The following is a 20,075-nucleotide window of genomic DNA, read 5'->3' as shown; positions in this document are numbered from 1 at the left end:
GGAGAGAGTGACCATAAAAACTGATAGGTGGAAGACCATATAAATTGAGGAGAGAGAGACAAACAGATGATATGATGGATGCATTATGTTACAGCAGAACTAAATACCCCAGATTACAAGATACCCCAGCCTTTGATATACTTGTCAGAGGTTTTCAACTTTGGTTATGAATCATGAGTGATAAATCCCTGTTTATTGTTTCTACGAGTTCCTCTACAATGAGGAACCTACCAGCCTGGAGATGTAAAGCACAAGGGTAGGATATGTACAGTTAATTTGCAGAAGCATTGCAACGGCTTCCTACCTTGGGATTAATACCAGTGTGTGAGGCTGGAGCTTGCTACTGTTTGGGTTCCTTGAAACAAATACACACCCTCAAAGAGCAGTTTCATGACATTAAATAAGACCAGAGGTGATAAAAGTCACATTTAAAATGAACACCCTTATCCAAGTTATATAAATGAGTTAAAAATAATAATTTGTTGTAAGGCATAGCTCGTTCTGATTTCTTATCAAGGTTGCCGCATCACCACCTCCATTTAAATATGAAGAAAGGAAGAAGTCCTGTTATTTGTTTATGGCTGTTTCTGCAGCCGTGTTCTTTTAACTAAAGGTGTTGCAGCCCAGCTTCCATTTGCAAAATGCCAGCTGTGATAGATTGTGGCTGCATTCCGGGAAAGATATGATCTTCCAAGAATGGAGCCCTGAATCAGAACCATGGAGAGCTCCATACATTACACTCTTCTGGTTTATTAGTTAGTTTTTATTGGACTTCCACCCTGCTTTTCCTTTGGTAACTCAAAATGATCTACATACCACTTTTTCCTGGGTTGTTTTTTTTTTTTTTGCATAAAAGAACAACCCTACAAAGTAGAATGGCTGAGAAGGCTCAAAAATCATCCAGGGAGTTTCTATGGCTGAGGTTGGTGCAGTAGTTAGAAGGCAGCATCGCAGGCTAATTCTGCCCACAGCCTGAAGTTCGATCCTGACCGGCTCAAGGTTGACTCAGCCTTCCATCCTTCTGAGGTTGGTAAAATGAGGACCCAGATGGTTGGGGGCAATAGGCTGACTCTGTAAACTGCCCAGAGAGGGCTATAAAGCGCTATGGGACAGTATATAAATCTAACTGCTATTGCTAATGCTACTATGCCAGCCTCTTAACCAATATGTTGCATTGACTCTCAGTATGATACCAGCTTCCTTTAGGCCCAATGCACACATGGAGCAGAAGATTTCTGAGACCTCTGGAAATTCCATCACCGCTAAAGGACACCTAATTGGAGATTGTTGCCATTGGTGATAGAGTATACCTTTTCAGACTCCAGGTGGCAAGGGGGAAAGATGTTTAAGGTTCTGCTTAGCTTCCTAGTACAAAGCAAGTGCTGTTGAAACAGGAACAGTCCACACACAGAAAGAGGAGGTGTCTCCAATCCATTCTTGCTCTGTTGGCTTTGTGACCTGGGAAAGGTTTGATCCTCTTTAAAAGAGAAGCATTACCATATATTATTCTCCCCCACTGGCATGAAATGATACACTTCACATTATTAGTTCCAAGATTATTCCAAGATCTCTTCAGGCATCTGTGTGGTAGGATGCAGAACAGGGATTTGGGATTTTTGTTCCAATGACCGGTGGCTTCCATAGCCATGCAAGAGAGAGGCAGAAGTTCAAACTCATTTCTCTGGGGGAAATTGCTTGTAAGTTGCATGTTTGTGATTGGTTGGAATGTCTGCTTTTGGCCGATGGAACAGAAGCCTAACTTGATTGTCTGTTCCCAATAAAGCAGAGAAGGGGTCGAAAAGATTGAGCTACATCCTCCAGAATCAGCAACGGGGGTTCTGATTGTTGGTGGAAATCTCTTCTCCACTGTGGTTTTTACTAAAATAGTTGCTTTGAAGAATGACCAATAGAAAAACTTAGGGACCAAATTGCCTTCAACTCAGACCTCTTTAAGAATCCTGGGCTATGACCTTGAGTCGGCTGCTTCTTTCAATTTCATTTTGCTGAAGGCATTTATCAGATGTGCCTAACTTTGCATTCTCTCTCTCTCTCTCTCTCTCTCTCTCTCCACACACACACAAACACAGACAGCCAATACCATAAAAAATATCTTTCCCTCAAGCCTTCTTCCTTAGGGAAAACCTCCAGGAGAAGAATCCTTTAGAAATCAGCCACCTCAGATTTCTTCACTACCCCAAACCCCGTTTGGGCAACAGGTATCAATCTCTCTGTGCTTCCTTTTCAGAAAGCTGATTTGGCCGTCGCCGGCCTGACCATTACAGCAGAGCGAGAGAAGGTCATAGATTTCTCAAAGCCGTTCATGACGCTGGGGATCAGCGTCCTCTATCGCGTTCACCTGGTAAGATACATCACTTAAAAGCGTTTGCACGTTGAGGGATACCTGCATACAAACGTTGAACAAAGCAATAGCTGTGAGGGTGTATCTACCAAAAAGAGGGAGGGAAAACCTCTTTTTGTTTTCTTACTGTTTAGAGCAGGGGTAGGCAACCTTGGCTCTTTTATGACTCATGGACTTCAACTCCCAGAATTCCTGAGCCAGCCGGCTCAGGAATTCTGGGAGTTGAAGTCCATGAGTCATAAAAGAGCCAAGGTTGCCTACCCCTGGTTTAAAGGCATTATGTTGGTATTATTTAAAACCTCAAAATTAGCTTGTTGAGGATTTTATTAGGGCAATAATTGCTCAAGAGACTTGTGATGCTGCGCCAGATATTGTCCGCTTTTTTTTTAATTAACATTGTGGGAAAATTAGAAATTGCACTAATTATAAAACTCACAATCAGAAATTAGATTCTGCAGTGGAATATCAAAGCTGGTAGGGCAGGAGCTAATTCATTTGGGCTGATTGAGAGGAAAAGCTAATCGGGGTCATCCTTGATTAGCACTTGAATGGGTTACCACCTGGGCAAACCAGGCTGCAGGCTGAAATGAAAATCAAACTAATCTCCTGACGGGTTTCCAAGATCCTAGCTTGAGTCAATGGAAGCTTTAACCTTTTGGGGTTAAAGTCACCTTTCATGGTACCTTTTGTAAACATGATAATAATAATAATAATAATAATAATAATAATAATAATAATAATAATAATAATAATAATAATAATAATAATAATAATAAAAAACCACCTATCCTGTGACCTATGAATTCTGCCCTTTGCAAAGTGGTGTGGATAATTCCCTCCTAGGAGTTATCTGTTCTCCTTCCAGAAGTTCACGGAGCATAGAAGAAGGAAGAGAGTGCTTGTGGCTACCTTCAGGAGACCCTGATTCACGGATAGAAGGGCTTCCTAATTTCTACAAATCTCCGTTCTTGGACGATGCTCCTTGACAAATGTGCAAGCCTATTTTGGAACCTCAGCTTTGAACGTCCATGTTCCTATTGCCATTTGGTTTCGGCTTCCAACAAGACGCCTTCCGGTTTTATGGGACTAGAACTCCCACATTTCTCCATTAGGGAGACAAGCGGGAGAAACTCCTTTAGACAAATGGGCCCACCACTCAGATGGCAGCCTCTTCACCTATTGAACAACAACTCTATTTTATCCCAGACTGGCTGACTTGCTCTCTCTAATCCCTGTGCAAAAATCAGCTGGCCATTATATTGACAGATGCAAGCCTAAGGTAAAGGTAAAGGTTCCCCCGCACATGCGTGCTAGTCGTTTTCAACTCTAGGGGCCAGTGCTCATCTCCGTTTCAAAGCCGAAGAGCCAGCGCTTGTCCGAGGACGTCTCCGTGGTCATGTGGCCGGCATGACTAGATGCCAAAGGCGCACGGAACGCTGTTACCTTCCCACCGTAGCGGTCCCTATTTTTCTACTTGCATTTTTACGTGCTTTCAAACTGCTAGGTTGGCAGAAGCTGGGACGAGTAACAGGCGCTCACTCTGTTACGCAGCACTCGGGATTCGACCCGCCAAACTGCCAACCTTCTCATCGACAAGCTCAGCGTCCTAACCCACTGAGCCACCGTGTCCCTACGATGCAAGCCGAGATGGATGCTAATTCTGCCTTTGCCCTTGGATTGAGCTGCAGCTGGAGGTGTGAAAAAAACAAAAGAAAACAAAACCACCCAGTAATGTCCTCACTGAAAGAAAAAAAAATGTTCTGAAAAAATAGGCTTAAGAGGAGAGAGGGAAGAGGAGGCAGATTTCGGGGCGGGGGGGGGAAGGCAGAAAAAGAAAAGGAAGCTTATCAATTCAGTTCTCCTTAGATAGGAGTTTCCTTGCCCCGTCCTACTGTGCCATTTTATTAGTTGGTCTCAGCCCTGAGAGCAGAAACACAACAAATACTCCAAGAACCAGAAGAAGTAGGCAGAAGGTTCTACCTATTCGCGCAATTCATCGCCATGATTTGGCCTATTTCCTTCTCAGTATTTCCAGAATTGGGAAAGGCATGCCTGTTGGCTAACTGCCTCTCCGGTATCTGCTAGTAGGAAATGCTTTTTCCCCAGAAAGGAAGGGCACCTCCATATCCTCCCTCCAGTATGCCATCAGCCCAATGGCAGAAAAGCATTTGCCAATGGGCCAAACATAGGATTCTGCCTGTTGTCGTTTTCCACTATCGTGATGGAAACTTCGCTGACACATTTAGCATATGATCTAAACCGTATGATCTACCTGTTCTGGTGGCCTATCTGCCATGGAATTCTGTCCCTTCAAACTGCAGTTTGCAACAGAATGCTATGTCCATGGTTTCTATTTTCTTCTTTTTTTAAAAAAAGCCAGCCTCGAAAGAAAGCAAAGAATTGCTAAATCAAGTCTTTTTCCAGGATTGACTTTGTATTAATTACTAATTATTTTTTTTCTAGGATTAAGAAGATCAAGATTTGTCCAAGAACTATGTCTGATCATAGTCCAGTATGGTTAGAGATAGAAAAAGATAATAGGGATAGACGGTCCTGGCGCTTAAATGAAAATTTGTTTAGATATCAGGAAAATGTGGAAGAGTGTAAAAAGCAGATGAAGGAATTTTTTAAAATTAATATGCATAAAGGTACTTCTATTGAGATGGTTTGGGATGCTAGTAAAGCTTATATGAGAGGTGTATTAATATATTTGAACAAGTCTTTTCAATAGTTTAGGACAAGAGTTCTCCTTGTGTCCTTCAAAGCAGGTAGGAGGCAGGCTTTGTGCCGTGGGACTTTCCAGGGTCAACCTTTTTTAAAAAAAAAAATCTGACACGTTACAGAAAGGAACCAATAGGTACTGTTGGATCCCCTTAGAGCTCAAATGTAGAATTTAGTAGAGCATTTTGCTTTCCTTTTCTGTTCTTCACATTACCTCTCCAAATGTCAGCTCTTGTGCCTTAGAGTTCCTCGGTAACTTCTCTATGGGTTTTTTTTTTGAGAGGGGGGGAAACCCTATTGCTTAGTATATACTGTATAAAAGCAGTGCAGCAATTAAGTAATTAAAAGAGTAAATATTAATTTAACACTAGAAGGCTTGAAAACTCGTCACACTAGTCTTCCTGTGAAGATCTGATGAAAACGGTGCTCAAAGCCCATCTGTGCCTCTTCCCTTCATATTGCGGCACGGAAAACTGCAGCTGACGTTGTGTTCATCTATGGTTCCCATCAGATGTTTCCCAACAAATAACTGCAGAACCTTTGCCAGCCTGTTCAAGTGGCATTGCCTCATCTCTTTCTCCTCTCCGTTGAGATGACATTTTGCTTCTGTCTTCTATCATTTCTTTTCTCAGTCCTCAGACCTGGCTTGCCCGTACCCCGTTCTACACACACAAACACACACGCGCACAAGCTTCATCAGAAATAACTACAAATGGCAAGCTCAAATGGGCCTGTCATTTGTCTCAATTTCATGTGTTGCAATTTAATCAAGTGTGGCTTTCTGACACGGGGACTCTAATAGGAGCGCGAGCTCGTTGACCTGCTGTTAAAAACACAGCTTTCTTCCTCTGCACCCCCCCCCCATTCAAACTAATGGAATATTGTGGAGTGGGGGGTCATTAAATCAGGCCTTGGGACTCAGGGGTTCGGTGCATATTGTCAGCAGGGAGATGATACTGCTGTATTTTCCAACAGTGAAACTTGCCACGGCCTTTCTGTGTGTTCACCTGAATGGATATCTCTGTTTAACAAACGCGTGAGTTCCTTTTAGAGCAGTCTAAATGGGCATCTCATCAAAGTGGGAGAAATCTGCATCACGTTTGCTCAAGGTCCCTTATGCCAAAAGCTCCTGGCAGTAGAAAAATACAGTAACAGAAATTAGAGGTCTGGGCTTGATAGGACAAGATATGCTACTTATACATTAAAGGAAAAAGTACAGGTAGAACAGCTCATTTAGTGACTGTTCAAAGCTACAGCGGCACTGGGGAAAGGAAAAAAGACCTTTCCAGCATCCCCGTGATCACGTGATCAGAATTCAGAGGCTTGGCAACTGACTCATATTCATGACTGTGCAATGTCCCAAGGTCTGGCGATCCCCTTTTTGCGACCTTCTGACAAGCAGAGTCAGTGGGGAAGCCAGATTCACTTAACAACCGTGTTGCTAACTTATCGACTGCAGTGTTTCACTTAAGAACAAAGGCAAGAAAGCTCATAAAATGGGGCAAAATTTAATTAATAAATGCCTGACTTAACAAGACATTTTTGGCCCAATTGTGGTCATAAGTCAAGGACTACCTCTATTTCTAATGTGGGACCACGTGCACCAGGGCAACTGTGCAATTACCAGTTTCACAACCACATGCTACACATGTGTAGTGTCTCTGTCTTGTAATTTGTAATTATTCTGTTCAACAAATGTTTGCTTTTAAATTTGTATGAAAGTCATAGAACTGAACTGTGGCGATTATTATTATCTCTGCCTTAGGGGCGCAAGCCTGGCTATTTCTCTTTTCTGGATCCGTTTTCTCCGGGGGTTTGGCTCTTCATGTTACTTGCCTACCTTGCAGTCAGCTGTGTCCTCTTCTTGGTGGCCAGGTAGGTTAACTTTTCATTCTATTGAAATGAAAACATACTGACGTTGTGTCCGTCCCCCCAACTCCAAATGGAAACGAAATGTTTGCAGCCAAATCACCAAGCTTGGAGATCTGAGCTACTAATACTCAAACACTTTTCATTCTATGCCTATTCCTTGTCCTCACAGTGACACTTACTGGCAGCTTCTAAGAAGTACATGGAGAAATCTAATGTGGTTGCTTTGTCCATGGCTGATGAGGGAGGGAAGAAGGATGGAGGGGATGTTTATGTCTATTGACTTTCCAGTCATCTCCAGGAAACACCACAGTTCTTGCAGGACGTCATCAATCAATAGATCAACACAAATGACATGGGGTTCATCTAAGGCTTAGGTCACCAATGATTTATTTCAAATATAAGAGATCACATTATTTCTAAAAACAGTACAACTATGATCTTAACCTTGGATCGGTGTAAACAGAAGACAGTATGTGCCATGTTTTATTTAAAATGAATTATATCTATTAGTAAATGTATACCCACATTCTAAAAGTGAGCCCAGATCACTGTAGTATAATTTTCATTTGATAAATGTCCAGAATTTCTCTAAATTAGAACAAACCGAAATTAAAAAAAAAAATCTAAGAAGGTTAAAATCTAAGTTTTCGGAAATGTAGATCATAGCTGTACATTGCTATATATGTGATAGTGCTGGATTATTGCTCTTCCCTGCAATAATTGTTTTTAGTAGAAACAGAATTTTCTGACCCCTAGCATTGCAATTCTTTCCAATCCAAACATGACTGCATCTCTTTCGTTTCCACAAGAGACACCACAGATTTTCGCTCTTTGTAGATTTTATTTTTTTTTTATTTTAATTCCATTTATATCCCGCCCTTCTCCGAAGACTCAGGGCGGCTTACAAGCTTAGCAGTAGCCTTCATTCTATGTATATGCCTGCTTATTAGGGCTTTCACACACACCCCAAGCGGCATTATTACAAAGTCAGCTTAATTGCCCCCAACAATCTGGGTCCTCATTTTACCTACCTGGGAAGGATGGAAGGCTGAGTCAACCTTGAGCCTGGTGGGATGCGAACCTGCACTAATTGCAGGCAGCTGGTGTTACTTAAGGAGGCATTAGCCCACTGCTCCACCAAGGCTCTTGCCCATGAATGCTACAAAGCTGTAATACTGACCACCTTTTTTTGGGGGGAGGGGTTTCTTAGTGCAACTGAAACTGTCAGATTCATGAGCTCATAAAGATTTTCAGCAACACACAGGATTTGAAACCACTTATAACAGTGGGAGGCTGCCTGCACAAAGATTACAGCTGCTCTGGATCCATTTTCTAAATATGTCTCCCCCAATGACATGGGGAGTCAGATAACAGACATCTAGTGTCACGTGACTGACCAAAGAGGGGGGAAAATCTTCTGCCAAGCAATAACCCTGAGTAATAACTAGTCTTCTAGAGTGAGAAAGACGAGGGCTGTGTAAAATAACATGCTTTTAAATCAGTTTCCCAGCACCGGGCCAAACAAGCAAAGCCCCATCCATGGGATGGAGGCAGCACGCAAAACCATGGCCACAGAAAACCTCTCTCCACAGAACCGATCTGTGGTGCCCAAAAGGCTGGGGGCCGCCATTTTAAATAATCCCTGCCAGCCTCTGAACTGTTGTCAAGGAGAATTAATCAGAGAGTTGCTAATCTGAGCCTTTCTCTCTCTCTCTTTTTTAAAAAATTAGCTTTATTAAGAGTAAACAATTCTCCCTAAGTTCCACATGGCTAAACAATTATGAAGATGCAGGCAAAGGTGATATATTCTGTCCTGGTTTCAAATTGATCATAATTGTGCGATGTGCAAGACCTCACCTTGAGAAATTACACATCTGGGGAAATTCTATCACTCTTGCTTCTGTGGCACCCTGTGTTTGTGTGCCAGTGTAACAGGATGTGTTGTGTTTTGATGCTGCAGATTGACACCCTATGAGTGGTACAGCCCCCATCCCTGTTCTCAAGGACGGTGCAATCTACTGGTAAATCAGTATTCTCTGGGCAATAGCCTGTGGTTTCCTGTCGGTGGATTCATGCAACAGGGATCCACAATCGCCCCACGAGCTTTGTCCACCCGCTGTGTCAGTGGAGTCTGGTAAGGAAATAAAAACAAAAACAATCATGTTTCTTCTTGGGGTGGTTCCATATAATGTTATCAACATAGGTTATTTGGGGTGAGATCTTTGCTTACGTCAATCAATCAATCAGTCAGAATAGAGTTGGAAGGGACCTTGGAGGTCTTCTAGTCCAACCCCCTGCTCAAGCAGGAGACCCCATACCATTTCAGACAGGTGGCTGTCCAGTCTCTTCCTAAAAACCTCCAGTGATGAAGCACTTACAACTTCTGAAGGAAAGCTGTCCCACTGGTTAATTGTTCTCACCGTTAGGAAGTTTCTCCTTAATTCCAGGTTGCTTCTCTCCTGGATTAGTTTCCATCCATTGTTTCTTATCTTGCCTTTTGGTGCTTTGGAGAATAAGTTGACCCCCACCTCTTTGTGGCAGCCTCTCAATTATTGGAATCCTGCTATCATGTCCCGCCAAGTCCTTCTTTTCTCTAGACTAGCCAAACCCAAATAACTGAGAAGACATCCAATGCAATAGCAACTGAGACACTAATGGCACTCTGGGTCTAGATCAGGGGTGTCAAACTCAATTTCATTGAGGGCCGCATCAGCATTGTGGTTGCCCTCAAGGGGCCGGGTGGGTATGGCCAGGGTGGGCATGGCTGGAGTGCGTATGGCCTACTGGGTGGGCATGGCCATCTCTACATCATTCGCATCAAGGGTGCCTATGGGGGCCTGGGCAGGAGTGGGACATATCTGAGGGTCTCTGGCAGAAGGAGGGTTTCTGGGCCAGGGCCAAGGCAGTGGGGGCCGTTCCCTCACTGTTTCCAGGATGGCTTCGCGGGCCACGTGAAACCACTTTGTGGGCCGGATCTGGCCCCGGGGCCTTGTGTTTGACATGTCTGGTCTAGATATTCCCGTGTTAATACATTTGGAGAAGCTTTATATACTCATATCTCCCAATGATTAAGTGAACAAATTTTCCATAATCCTTCAAGGTTTTTTAAATTAAATTCTAAACAAAGCTATTAGTTCACCACGCTAGCATGAAATCTGATGATAAATTTGGTATCCCCCAGAGTTTGTTGGCATTAATGTTTTTGCTCTTAGTTGCAGATTGAATCTCGGAAATCTATGAGCAGCAGAGGGTAAAAAAGGAGATAGATAAAAACAGGCTTTCCTTCTAAGCAAAGACACGACATTTCTCTATTACATGGTTTTCTGGCTCTTAGCTAGTATACTGTATAATATCTCTCAATTCCAGTAGCTATGTAAACGCTAATCTCCATAACCTTTTTTTCTGTAATGCCCTTGGGTTTTGTCGGGGGGGAAAAAAAGTCAGAAACATCCTGAAACTTTAATAACCAAATAGCTTATAGGTAAAGGTAAAGGTTCCCCCGCACATGTGTGCTAGTCGTTTCCGACTCTAGGGGCCGGTGCTCATCTCCGTTTCAAAGCCGAAGAGCCAGCGCTTGTCCGAGGACGTCTCCGTGGTCATGTGGCCGGCATGACTAGACGCCAAAGGCGCACGGAACGCTGTTACCTTCCCACCGGAGTGGTCCCTATTTTTCTACTTGCATTTTTACGTGCTTTCGAACTGCTAGGTTGGCAGAAGCTGGGACGAGTAACAGGCACTTACTCTGTTACGCAGCACTCGGGATTCGACCCGCCAAACTGCCGACCTTCTGATCGACAAGCTCAGCGTCCTAACCCACTGAGCCACCGCGTCCCTAAATAGCTTATACACAATAATAATTTGGCATCCAATGATCCCACTTGGAAGAAATAAGTCTTGCAATGCTTTCTTCTGTATCCAACCCTACCCTCACCAGGTTCTGATATGCAGAGGAAGTAGCATTACACGAACAAAATTAATTCACCTTCCAGACGTTGGAGAATTGCATCTCAATTCCCTTTGCCTTCGGGTTGCTCTTTCTGCACATCTGGAGGGAACCAAGTTCCGAAAGGCTGCTTTATAAGATGTCCATTGATTCTAGAACACATGCCCTTATTTTTCACAGATTGAACAGAACAAAACTTTTTTTCTCTTAACCCAGCCGGTTCTTAATACATTGCCTTCTTAGGTAGTCATGGATGCTTAGCACCCTTCGGAAGGGAAGGGATCCCCCTAAGATGCAAAGCCCAGATCATTTCCGTTGTGTCTTTTGCTTCCCTTTCTTTCACTCAAGGTGGGCTTTTACCTTGATCATCATCTCCTCCTACACAGCTAACCTGGCAGCCTTTCTCACCGTGCAACGCATGGACGTGCCCATTGAATCCGTTGACGATCTGGCTGACCAGACAGCTATTGAGTACGGCACAATCCACGGAGGCTCCAGCATGACATTTTTCCAAGTAAGCCCTTTGCCGACGGAGGTCGTGAGGCCAGAATTCATTGTGCCAAAGAGATAAATAGATCATCAAGCCCATAGCTGGCTCTGTAGGATGTTCTGTCCAAGACGTTGCATGGTTAGGCTTAAACCTTTGCTTCTTTTGTTTCGTTAAGAACTCGCGGTACCAGACATATCAGAGAATGTGGAATTACATGTACTCTAAGCAGCCGAGCGTCTTTGTTAAAAGCACGGAAGAAGGGATCACACGGGTGCTCAACTCGAACTATGCATTCCTGCTGGAGTCCACCATGAACGAGTATTACCGCCAGCGCAATTGCAACCTCACCCAGGTCGGGGGCCTTCTGGACACCAAGGGCTACGGGATTGGCATGCCAGTCGGTAGGCAGCGAAGTGAAATTCTAGCTAAATGTCTGTGGAGAATCTCAGTCACACAGGTCTGGTTGTCCCAAAGGTGCTTTTTTTTTCCAGGAGGCAACTGGACTTTCTTGCTTTTCTTTGAAAACATTTCACTTCTCATCCAAGAAGCTTCTTCAGCTCTGACTAGATGGTGGGGAATGGAAAGGTTTCTACTCCTTGCAGACAGCTGGTCATTTGCCTTCTTTTAGAGAGTCGTTGAGACCATGAAGGATGTTTTCTGCCTTGCAGCCAAGAAGGCTCCACACCCATTTGCACCACTCAGGTGACCCTGAGGACACAGATAAGCCTCCAAGTGGCCTCCACGACTTTCTAAAAGAAGGCAGATGACCAGCGGTCTGCAAGAAATATAAATCCTTCCATTCCCCACCATCCAGCCAGAGCCGAATAAGCTTCTTGGATGAGAAGTGAAACGTCTTCAAAGAAAAAAAAAGGGAAGTCCAGCTGCCTCTTGAAAAAGCCCTTTGGGATGACTTTCTAGCTATTCTGAGCTGTTTGCAGAGGTTCAGGGCATTAATAGACCATACAGATTAATAAAACAACAGAAGCCCTTTTACGCATGACCTCAGCCCTCAAAAAGAACATGGTGAAGTTATTCCTAACCCACACTGAATTGTCAGACGGCTTTGCTTGCTGAAGAACTCTCTTTGAACTCTGAGATAAGAAATAAACCATATTTCTTGTGGGGATTGGGGAAGGAAATGAATCCATCTCCCTAGTGACCAGCTGAACCTACCTAGCTTTATATGCACTGGTTTTATTGTAGGAAGAGGGAGAAATAGGAACACATTCGGACCAATATCACTATGAGAAGGATTTTCCATAACACAAAAGACTTCTAGGCTTTAGCAATAAACATATTAAAACTCTCAAGAGATTGCAGAAGATGTCTTCGTTCTCCTTGCGTGCGTCACAGCCTCAGAGAGGACATCAGGAGAGTTTTAGCACAGCTTCTCCCTTTGTACCTTTAAAAGACTCAGGGCAAGAATACATTTTAAAATACTTTTTTTTTTAACCTGACGTTCAGGGTTTCCTGCAGTGTTTTGCAAAAAGAAATGGACATAAACAGGAAACGGAAATTCCCCCAAGACAGAACCCATATAAGAGTTGCTTATTCTTTCGGTCTCTGATTTGTCCCTACCCCTTCCTGGGCATTACAGGTTCTGCTTTCCGCGATGAGTTTGACTTGGCCATTCTCCAGCTGCAGGAGACCAACCGTCTGGAAATCCTGAAGCGAAAATGGTGGGAGGGCGGACAGTGTCCGAAAGAAGAGGACCATCGAGCTAAGGGTAATAACCGGCACTTTCTCTAGCCAGTGGTTGCCTGGTAATAAAAGTTGCACTGCGATAGAATCGTTCCTGAGCAAAAATTGGAGGGATACGTCCTTTTTCAGACTCAAGGGTGGTGAAGCGTTTCTAATGCAAGGGTTCTTCTTTCTAATACGCGGAGAACATCAAGGTTGTTCTCGCCCAGGTAACCAACACAGGTGGCCCTCCACAACCATGACTGAGCCCCAGATTTTGGTTGCAAAGTGAGACCTTTGTTCAGGGAGTTTTGCCTCATTTTACGACTTTTCTTGCCAGGGTTGTGAAGCGAATCACTGCAGTTGTTAAGCAAGTTACATACAGTAGTTGTTTAAAGTGAATCTGGCTTCCCCCATTGATTTTACTTGTCAGAAGGTCACAAAAGGGGATAAAGTGACACCCCCCCGGGACATTGCAACGGTCATAGGTGTGAGTCAGTGGCCAAGCGGTCTCAATTTGGGTCACGTGATCACGGGGACCCTGCAAGGAACATAAGCGTAAAAAATGGTCATAAGTCACCTTTTTTTACTTCTGTTGTAATTTCGAACGGTCGCTAAACGAACTGTTGTAAATTGAGAACTACCTGTACTGTGGCAGGTGAAAGAACAAAGGTATTTGTATTGAATGTCCATTGCATCACAGCAGAAAATCAATCACTCCAGGGATGCTATCCAAATCTTGAAGGCCTTTAAAAGGCACTGGAAGTTCATCAGAAGAGACCAATGGTCAATCAACAGAATCTACAGAACTGTTAAGAATGAGGATAAGGTGAAGCAGTTGCTCATAATAATATATTTCTGGAGCTGGAGGAAATTATGCAAATTGCCAGAAAAAAACCATGGCTTTGTCCTGACTTCATGGTATCCCAAAGCAATTGCTGGTTATAGCACTCTTTTTCCCCTTTTTTTGGAATGACATCCTTTCTATCCTAAAGCTGAAAGGTTCCCTCTGTTTTTTTGTTTTTTGAGACTGAAAGAATTTTGGCCAGAGGAAAAAAATTGGCCCCTAGAACCAAAGGAAGCCATAAAGGCCGTTAGACTCTTAGAAGCCAAAACATTCAGGCTTGCATAGCATTCATTTATGCTCCTTTTTTTTTGGGGGGGGGGGGAAACACACATGAAGCAAAAGCAAAAAGGATAACAGTCTGTATCTTTCATCTGGCAAATAATTAGTGTTCTGTATGTTGGACAGTTCATAAAGGAAAGTAGATATTTGGAAACCATCTTTGCTTCAAATCTATGTTTTACCATAAAGATGAAAAAATTGGGAAGCAGGGGAGGCATCCTAGAAGCAATTTTGAAAGGAAAATTATTATTATTATTATTATTATTATTATTATTATTATTATTATTATTATTATTATTATTATTATTATTATTATTATTTGTATACCGCCCTTCTCCCGAAGGACTCAGGGCGGTGAACAGGGCAATACATGTTAAAAAACAAGAATACAAAAGTTAAAAAAGATTAAACAAGATGCCCAAAAACTATAACAATAAGTTAAGTTAAAATACATAAAAAACAATAAAACCCAAACCCATCACCCATCAGGCCAGGCCGGCTTGTTCGAACAGGTAGGTCTTTAGATCGCGCCAGAAGGAGCGAAGGTCGGGCGCCATCCGGAGCTCAACCGGAAGATGCTTCCATAAATCCGGCGCGCCCACAGAGAACGCCCTCCCCCTGGGGGCCACCAGTCGACATTCTTTGACCGGTGGCACCCTGAGGAGGCCCTCTGTGGGAGCGCACTGGGCGGAGGGAAGTTGACGCCGGCCGCAGGTGCTGCCATAGGTAATCCGGACCCATGCCATGTAGGGCTTTGTAGGTCATTACCAGCACCTTGAATCTCACCTGGAAGACAACTGGGAGCCAATGCAGCTCACGGAGCAGGGGTGTAACATGGGAGTATCGGGAGACTCCCAACACAACTCTCGCGGCTGCATTCTGTACCAGTTGGAGCCTCTGAGTGGTCCTCAAGGGCATCACTGATTTATAATCTCTTCCTCCCTCCCTCTGTCCATGATGTGTGTGTGTGTGTGTGTGTGTGTGTGTGTGTGTGTGTGTGTGTGTGTATGAACCTCAGATTGCTTTCTTTACATTGATCTGATTGTTATTCAGATATATGTTATTTCTTGTATTGCTTTTACAATTCTGCTCTCGGTGGAAATCCCACGCCAATTCTGCAGACAGGATTATGTTACAAGAGCACTTTTACCTGCCTCCTGCTTAGCCTCCGACATCCCGAGACCAGGGAAAGCACTAATTGCTTCATCTTGACATCTGAAACACATAACTAAGCTTCAAAGAAACAAAAATAAACCGATAAATTATGAAATAGACTCCGGTGAGGGAGGAGAGGAGAAGAGGAGCACATAGGGACCCATCAATAAACAGGAGCCCCCCCTCCCGCAGAAGAGAACCAGCTCTGGCAGATATCTATCAGCCAAAGTAGTTAGGGACTCATTCTCGTGTGAGCAAGGGGTCTCCGGGCAATTGGGGCTTTGGTGTAGTACGGTACAAGTGGGGTGTTATCACACACACACCCAGCCTGGAATAGAGAAATTCTGGCAGGAGACAAACAACCTTGCTATTAACCCATGGGAGAATTATTTATTTATTTAATTAAATTTGTATACCGCCCTTCTCCCAAAGGACTCAGAAACTTAGAAACCAGGTCCTTTGTTTTTAAGTGCAAAAACTGTTAAAACTGCATTTTTTAGAATGAAAATGGAAAAGAGAGCAGCCTTTTCAATTTTGGTGGCGATGTTTCAAATATCCGCTTAAGAGGCAACTGGTGGAAGATGCTACATAAATTGTCAGGCGTTTGTAATGACTTATTCTGCGGGTGGCAACTTCCCTTCTTTGAGGGCCCAGACCTTTAATTGGCACCTTTGTGGAAGAATCGCTGCTTCTGCCACTCTGATTTGCTACATGGTTGGAACAAATTTTGATTCGAACACCTGAAAGCTCATTGGGCAGACACAAAGAGATGTGACCCTCAACTTGCACAAATAAAACAACTGGACAATGATTTACAAGGAGGAGTGGCGAGGCTTCCTTCTAAAAAGCCTGTGGGACTGTCAATAAATCTTTGATTCTCACATTTTGATTTACTGCCCAGGAGGAGAGAGGCAACTTTTATAGGTGTCTGAATTGATTAAGAATTGTACTCAGCAGTTCTGATACAAGCTACCACATCATTTGTGAGTCAGTCTGCTGCTCAGTCAAGTGAAGTCTATCCAAGTCCCAGTTAAAAAAACACCGCAGCCAAAGGTGCATTGCCTCCGGCAAGAATTATAGATACAGATATATGCTGCTTTGGTCTCAGCAAGATTAATCTAGACTTTGTTTTTAAACCAGAGCTGCTAATAAAGAACTTGAGATACGAGTTACATATTCAATGCATTTTATTAGAGAAAGGAAATCAATATTTCACAGGCTGAACTCAAGAATGACTTGGAAGTCACGCAAAGCACACAGAAAATCTCCAATTCTTTGTGTGGGCTTGACCCTGGTAAATGTAGTGGCATTTCTTTATTTTACATATTTATATGGATGACCATTTACCAAAGGAATCCTTGGCAGAAGATTACAGTGATTAACTGTAGCAAAAGTCTTTGTTGCCTAAAATCTCAAAAGTTATTTCTGATTTCATCGAGAGGGACAAAATATACATGAATCCATATATCCATATATATATAACCATATGAAGCCTCACTCAAAAGCGTAACAGAAATTCCAAGGTTTATGTCTTCACTCTCCCATTGATTCAAGCCTTTGCTTTATTTTTTCTTTGTGTCTTCTTGTATCAAGCAGAATTTCAGAATTTTTCCATTATTATTCTTGCCAATTGTTCTGGTTTTGTCATTTTATTTAATCTGTAATCTTCATGTTGAGATATTTGCTCTCCCATTTGCTAAATTTCTAATGATGCCCCAGCAAGATATTTGACTTACGGTAATCACTTATTTTACTATCATTTGTTTTGTCTCTATTCCATCTGTTATTTCTTTAGGTATATCTGTAGAGAAAAAAACATTTGCCAGATGATTTAAATGTAGATAGCTTTATCTACATAGTTTAAACATTAAGGGCATCCACCCCACCTGGAGAGGGATCCATTTACACCAGGGGTCCTCAAACATAAACACGTTAAGACTTGTGGACTTCTACTCCCAGGATTCCCCAGCCACCATGACTCGATTTCTTCTCCGTCAGCAAGGAGGAGGAAATAATGTTTCTCAACCTTGGCAACTCTAAGATATGTGGGCTTCAACTCCCAGAAATGTTCCATAGCTGGCTGCAGAATTCTGGGAGCTGAAGTCCATACAGTTTAGAGTTGCCAAGGATGAGAAATGTTGCTTTAGAGATAGCCATCTTCATTGTTTGTTTGAACTCTTCTGACAGCAGGAACTACTCCAAAAAGACTCCAAGATACATATGTTTCTATGTATTTTAGCAGACTATTCTATTTTCATGAATTTAGTTTGAATTCCTAAGGAATTATTAACTCATCAGTACTGAAAATTAGTATGTTGTAGTACGTTCTTGCTGGGCATCCATATTACCAAACTACTTTCTGTTCTTTAATTTAACGTGCTGGGTTATTAAGGGCAAATGCTTTTATACGAACTTAGCATGCAAGGAAAGCTAGCTATGATCCTCTTCTGCCATTACATCATGTTGCTTATTTGCATAATATGCCAAGGTTAATTTAATGTTAATCGTGGGTGGGAGACTTGATCACACAAATCACTGCTTGCAAATTCTAGCAGCAATTTGTGGCTTCTCAGAAGTTAATCCATTGTGCTAATGCTGTTTCTATGTGTGTCTGTTTTATGATAGGTCTAGGAATGGAGAATATAGGTGGAATCTTTGTGGTTCTGATATGCGGTTTAATCGTAGCGATTTTTATGGCAATGCTGGAGTTCTTATGGAGTCTCCGACACTCTGAACATTCTGAAGTAAGTTTTTGTTATAGATGCATGCTCTAACATTTGATTAAGTGTGTTGAATCAAAAGATCATCTAATGTCTGTATAATAAAGAAAATATTAGGTAACCTTGGTAATGTGTAAGTTAAATACCTGGTAGACCTGTTACGTAGGCTTTGACAGCCACGCATCTCTTAAGCTTCTTCATAACTCATGGAAAGTTGAGACTATTCTCTGATTTGAAATAGACTTCCGTAGCAAGAACAAATATGTCAGTATATTCAGAGGCTGACTGAACACTCAGAATACCATGAAGTAAAATGAAGAGCAGAGTTTCTAAATATATTGAAAGTTGGGGAAATGGAATGTTATTCACAAAGGAATGTATAGTTTTTCATACTATAGTACAAAACAATATACTTTGCATTAAAGTATAACTATAACAATTTTTAGTTATAATTTATGAACTATTTTCAAAATGGCTTAGTGTCAATTTTTTTTCTATTACACCATTAGATAAAAATGCTCTCGGGTCAGGCTTAACTACTAGTACCTGCATCCATACAGTTTTTCTGGTAGCGTTATGGACATGGCTTGCAATGCCTTGTTGAGAGTTGTTTTTGTTTTAGGAACTCCCAATCTAACCAAAAGCACCACAGACAGTTCTTAGGTGGTTCCCCACTGACATTGAACCAGTTTTTTTTAAAAAAAAAAAAAAAACACCACTAGTATTCTAATATTTGGGTTTTTGGTTGTTGTTGTTTTTTAACCCCATCTTAGATATCAGCCTGCCAGGAGATGGTGTCAGAATTGCGTAGCATCATTCTCTGCAAGGACAGCTTTCACCCCCGTCAAAGGCGAGGGGCTATTCTTCGGACTCGCCCCATTATACAAGAAGACCGAAGAGCCCGCGCTACTACCATGACCACCCTCAGTAATGGCAAACTCTGTGGTGGGGGGGACCCTGACCAGCTGGCACAGAGACTTGCACAAGAAGCTGCCCTGGTTGCTCGAGGCTGCACGCACATCCGGGTGTGTCCCGAATGCCGGAGGTTCCAAGGTCTTCGTGTCCGGCCTGGACCTGATTCCCTTGTGCAAAGTGATGAGAGTCTGGAATGGGAGAAAGTGACGAACAGCAGTGAGCCTGAATAAAGCAGGGGAGTTGTCAAAACAGAAGCTAATGTTCCATTTTACAGAACATGAGACTTGTACACAGTGTTGAACTATTTTTAAATTAATAAAGTGGCATCCCAGCTTCTCGAGAGCACACCAAAGCTTTAGGCTGGGAGTGAGCCCAACGGCAGCATTGTCACTTGTCGTATCTGAGAGTCTCTAACGTTCCTCCTTCTACGTGTCCTGGGTGAAAGCCCTCCTGGCTAAACCGGGAGAATGCTTTCTTGGAATGTTGCTTCTATGGAATTTGAGGCATGGGAGGTGAAAAAGGCAAAACATTATTGAAAGAAAGCTCATTAAACCCACACATATTACACGGGGTGGGGGGGTGGGGAGGGGGGTGGAATTGTACCACCCTATGTACATTGTTAAACTGATGAGAGAGCTACTTTCTATTTCAAAAGGAGAATAATCCACTTTAGTTTTGGGACGTCAAAATTACATCAACACATCTGAGCGGAGAAGGTCCTAGCTTTGTAGCAGGTAAGTAAGAAAAGGAGGATCGTGGAAAACAGATGTCTTAGCTACGCATTCACGAAAGGGAGATCTAGTCAAAGAATTACAAATAGGAAAAAGCATCCAGCAAACTAAATTCAGAGATTTTAAGAGGACTTTGTTTTTCTTTCTTCATTCTTTCTTAAAAGCTACGCTTAATAGCATTTTTTAGAAAGCAAACCACTGCAGCACAGGGCTAAACGGGGCAGGGAAGGGGATTTTTATCCCCTCTCACACGTAGAGTGATAGAATAACCATCCCAGATGGTGAGTTTCTGAAAGTCAAGTCTTAGCACTATTTGTTTTTTTTAAAAAAGACACATATTCACAAAATATTTTATGAACGGTC

The 20,075-nt window shown here is 42.6% G+C and overlaps 1 protein-coding gene across 1 annotated transcript in view; it reads left to right on the top strand.

Moving 5' to 3' along the window:
* Window positions 1–19,211, top strand: part of GRIK4 (glutamate ionotropic receptor kainate type subunit 4) — a gene marked incomplete at its 3' end in the record, with an annotated part of 162,084 nt that extends 142,873 nt beyond the window's left edge. Inside the window, exons 12-19 of the mRNA XM_083368287.1 lie at window positions 2,246–2,359; window positions 6,846–6,955; window positions 8,913–9,086; window positions 11,244–11,409; window positions 11,561–11,786; window positions 12,983–13,111; window positions 17,972–18,090; window positions 18,840–19,211. Coding sequence (XP_083224413.1) covers window positions 2,246–2,359; window positions 6,846–6,955; window positions 8,913–9,086; window positions 11,244–11,409; window positions 11,561–11,786; window positions 12,983–13,111; window positions 17,972–18,090; window positions 18,840–19,211 — 1,410 coding nt within the window. The remainder of the gene's footprint in view (window positions 1–2,245; window positions 2,360–6,845; window positions 6,956–8,912; window positions 9,087–11,243; window positions 11,410–11,560; window positions 11,787–12,982; window positions 13,112–17,971; window positions 18,091–18,839) is intronic.
* Between the last annotated feature and the right edge of the window lie 864 nt (window positions 19,212–20,075).

This window comes from Vipera ursinii, assembly GCF_947247035.1.
Source record: "Vipera ursinii genome assembly, chromosome: 8".
Classification (NCBI taxonomy): domain Eukaryota; kingdom Metazoa; phylum Chordata; class Lepidosauria; order Squamata; family Viperidae; genus Vipera; species Vipera ursinii.
Note: the sequence above shows the minus strand (reverse complement) of the source record. Positions and strands in the feature narration are given on the sequence as shown.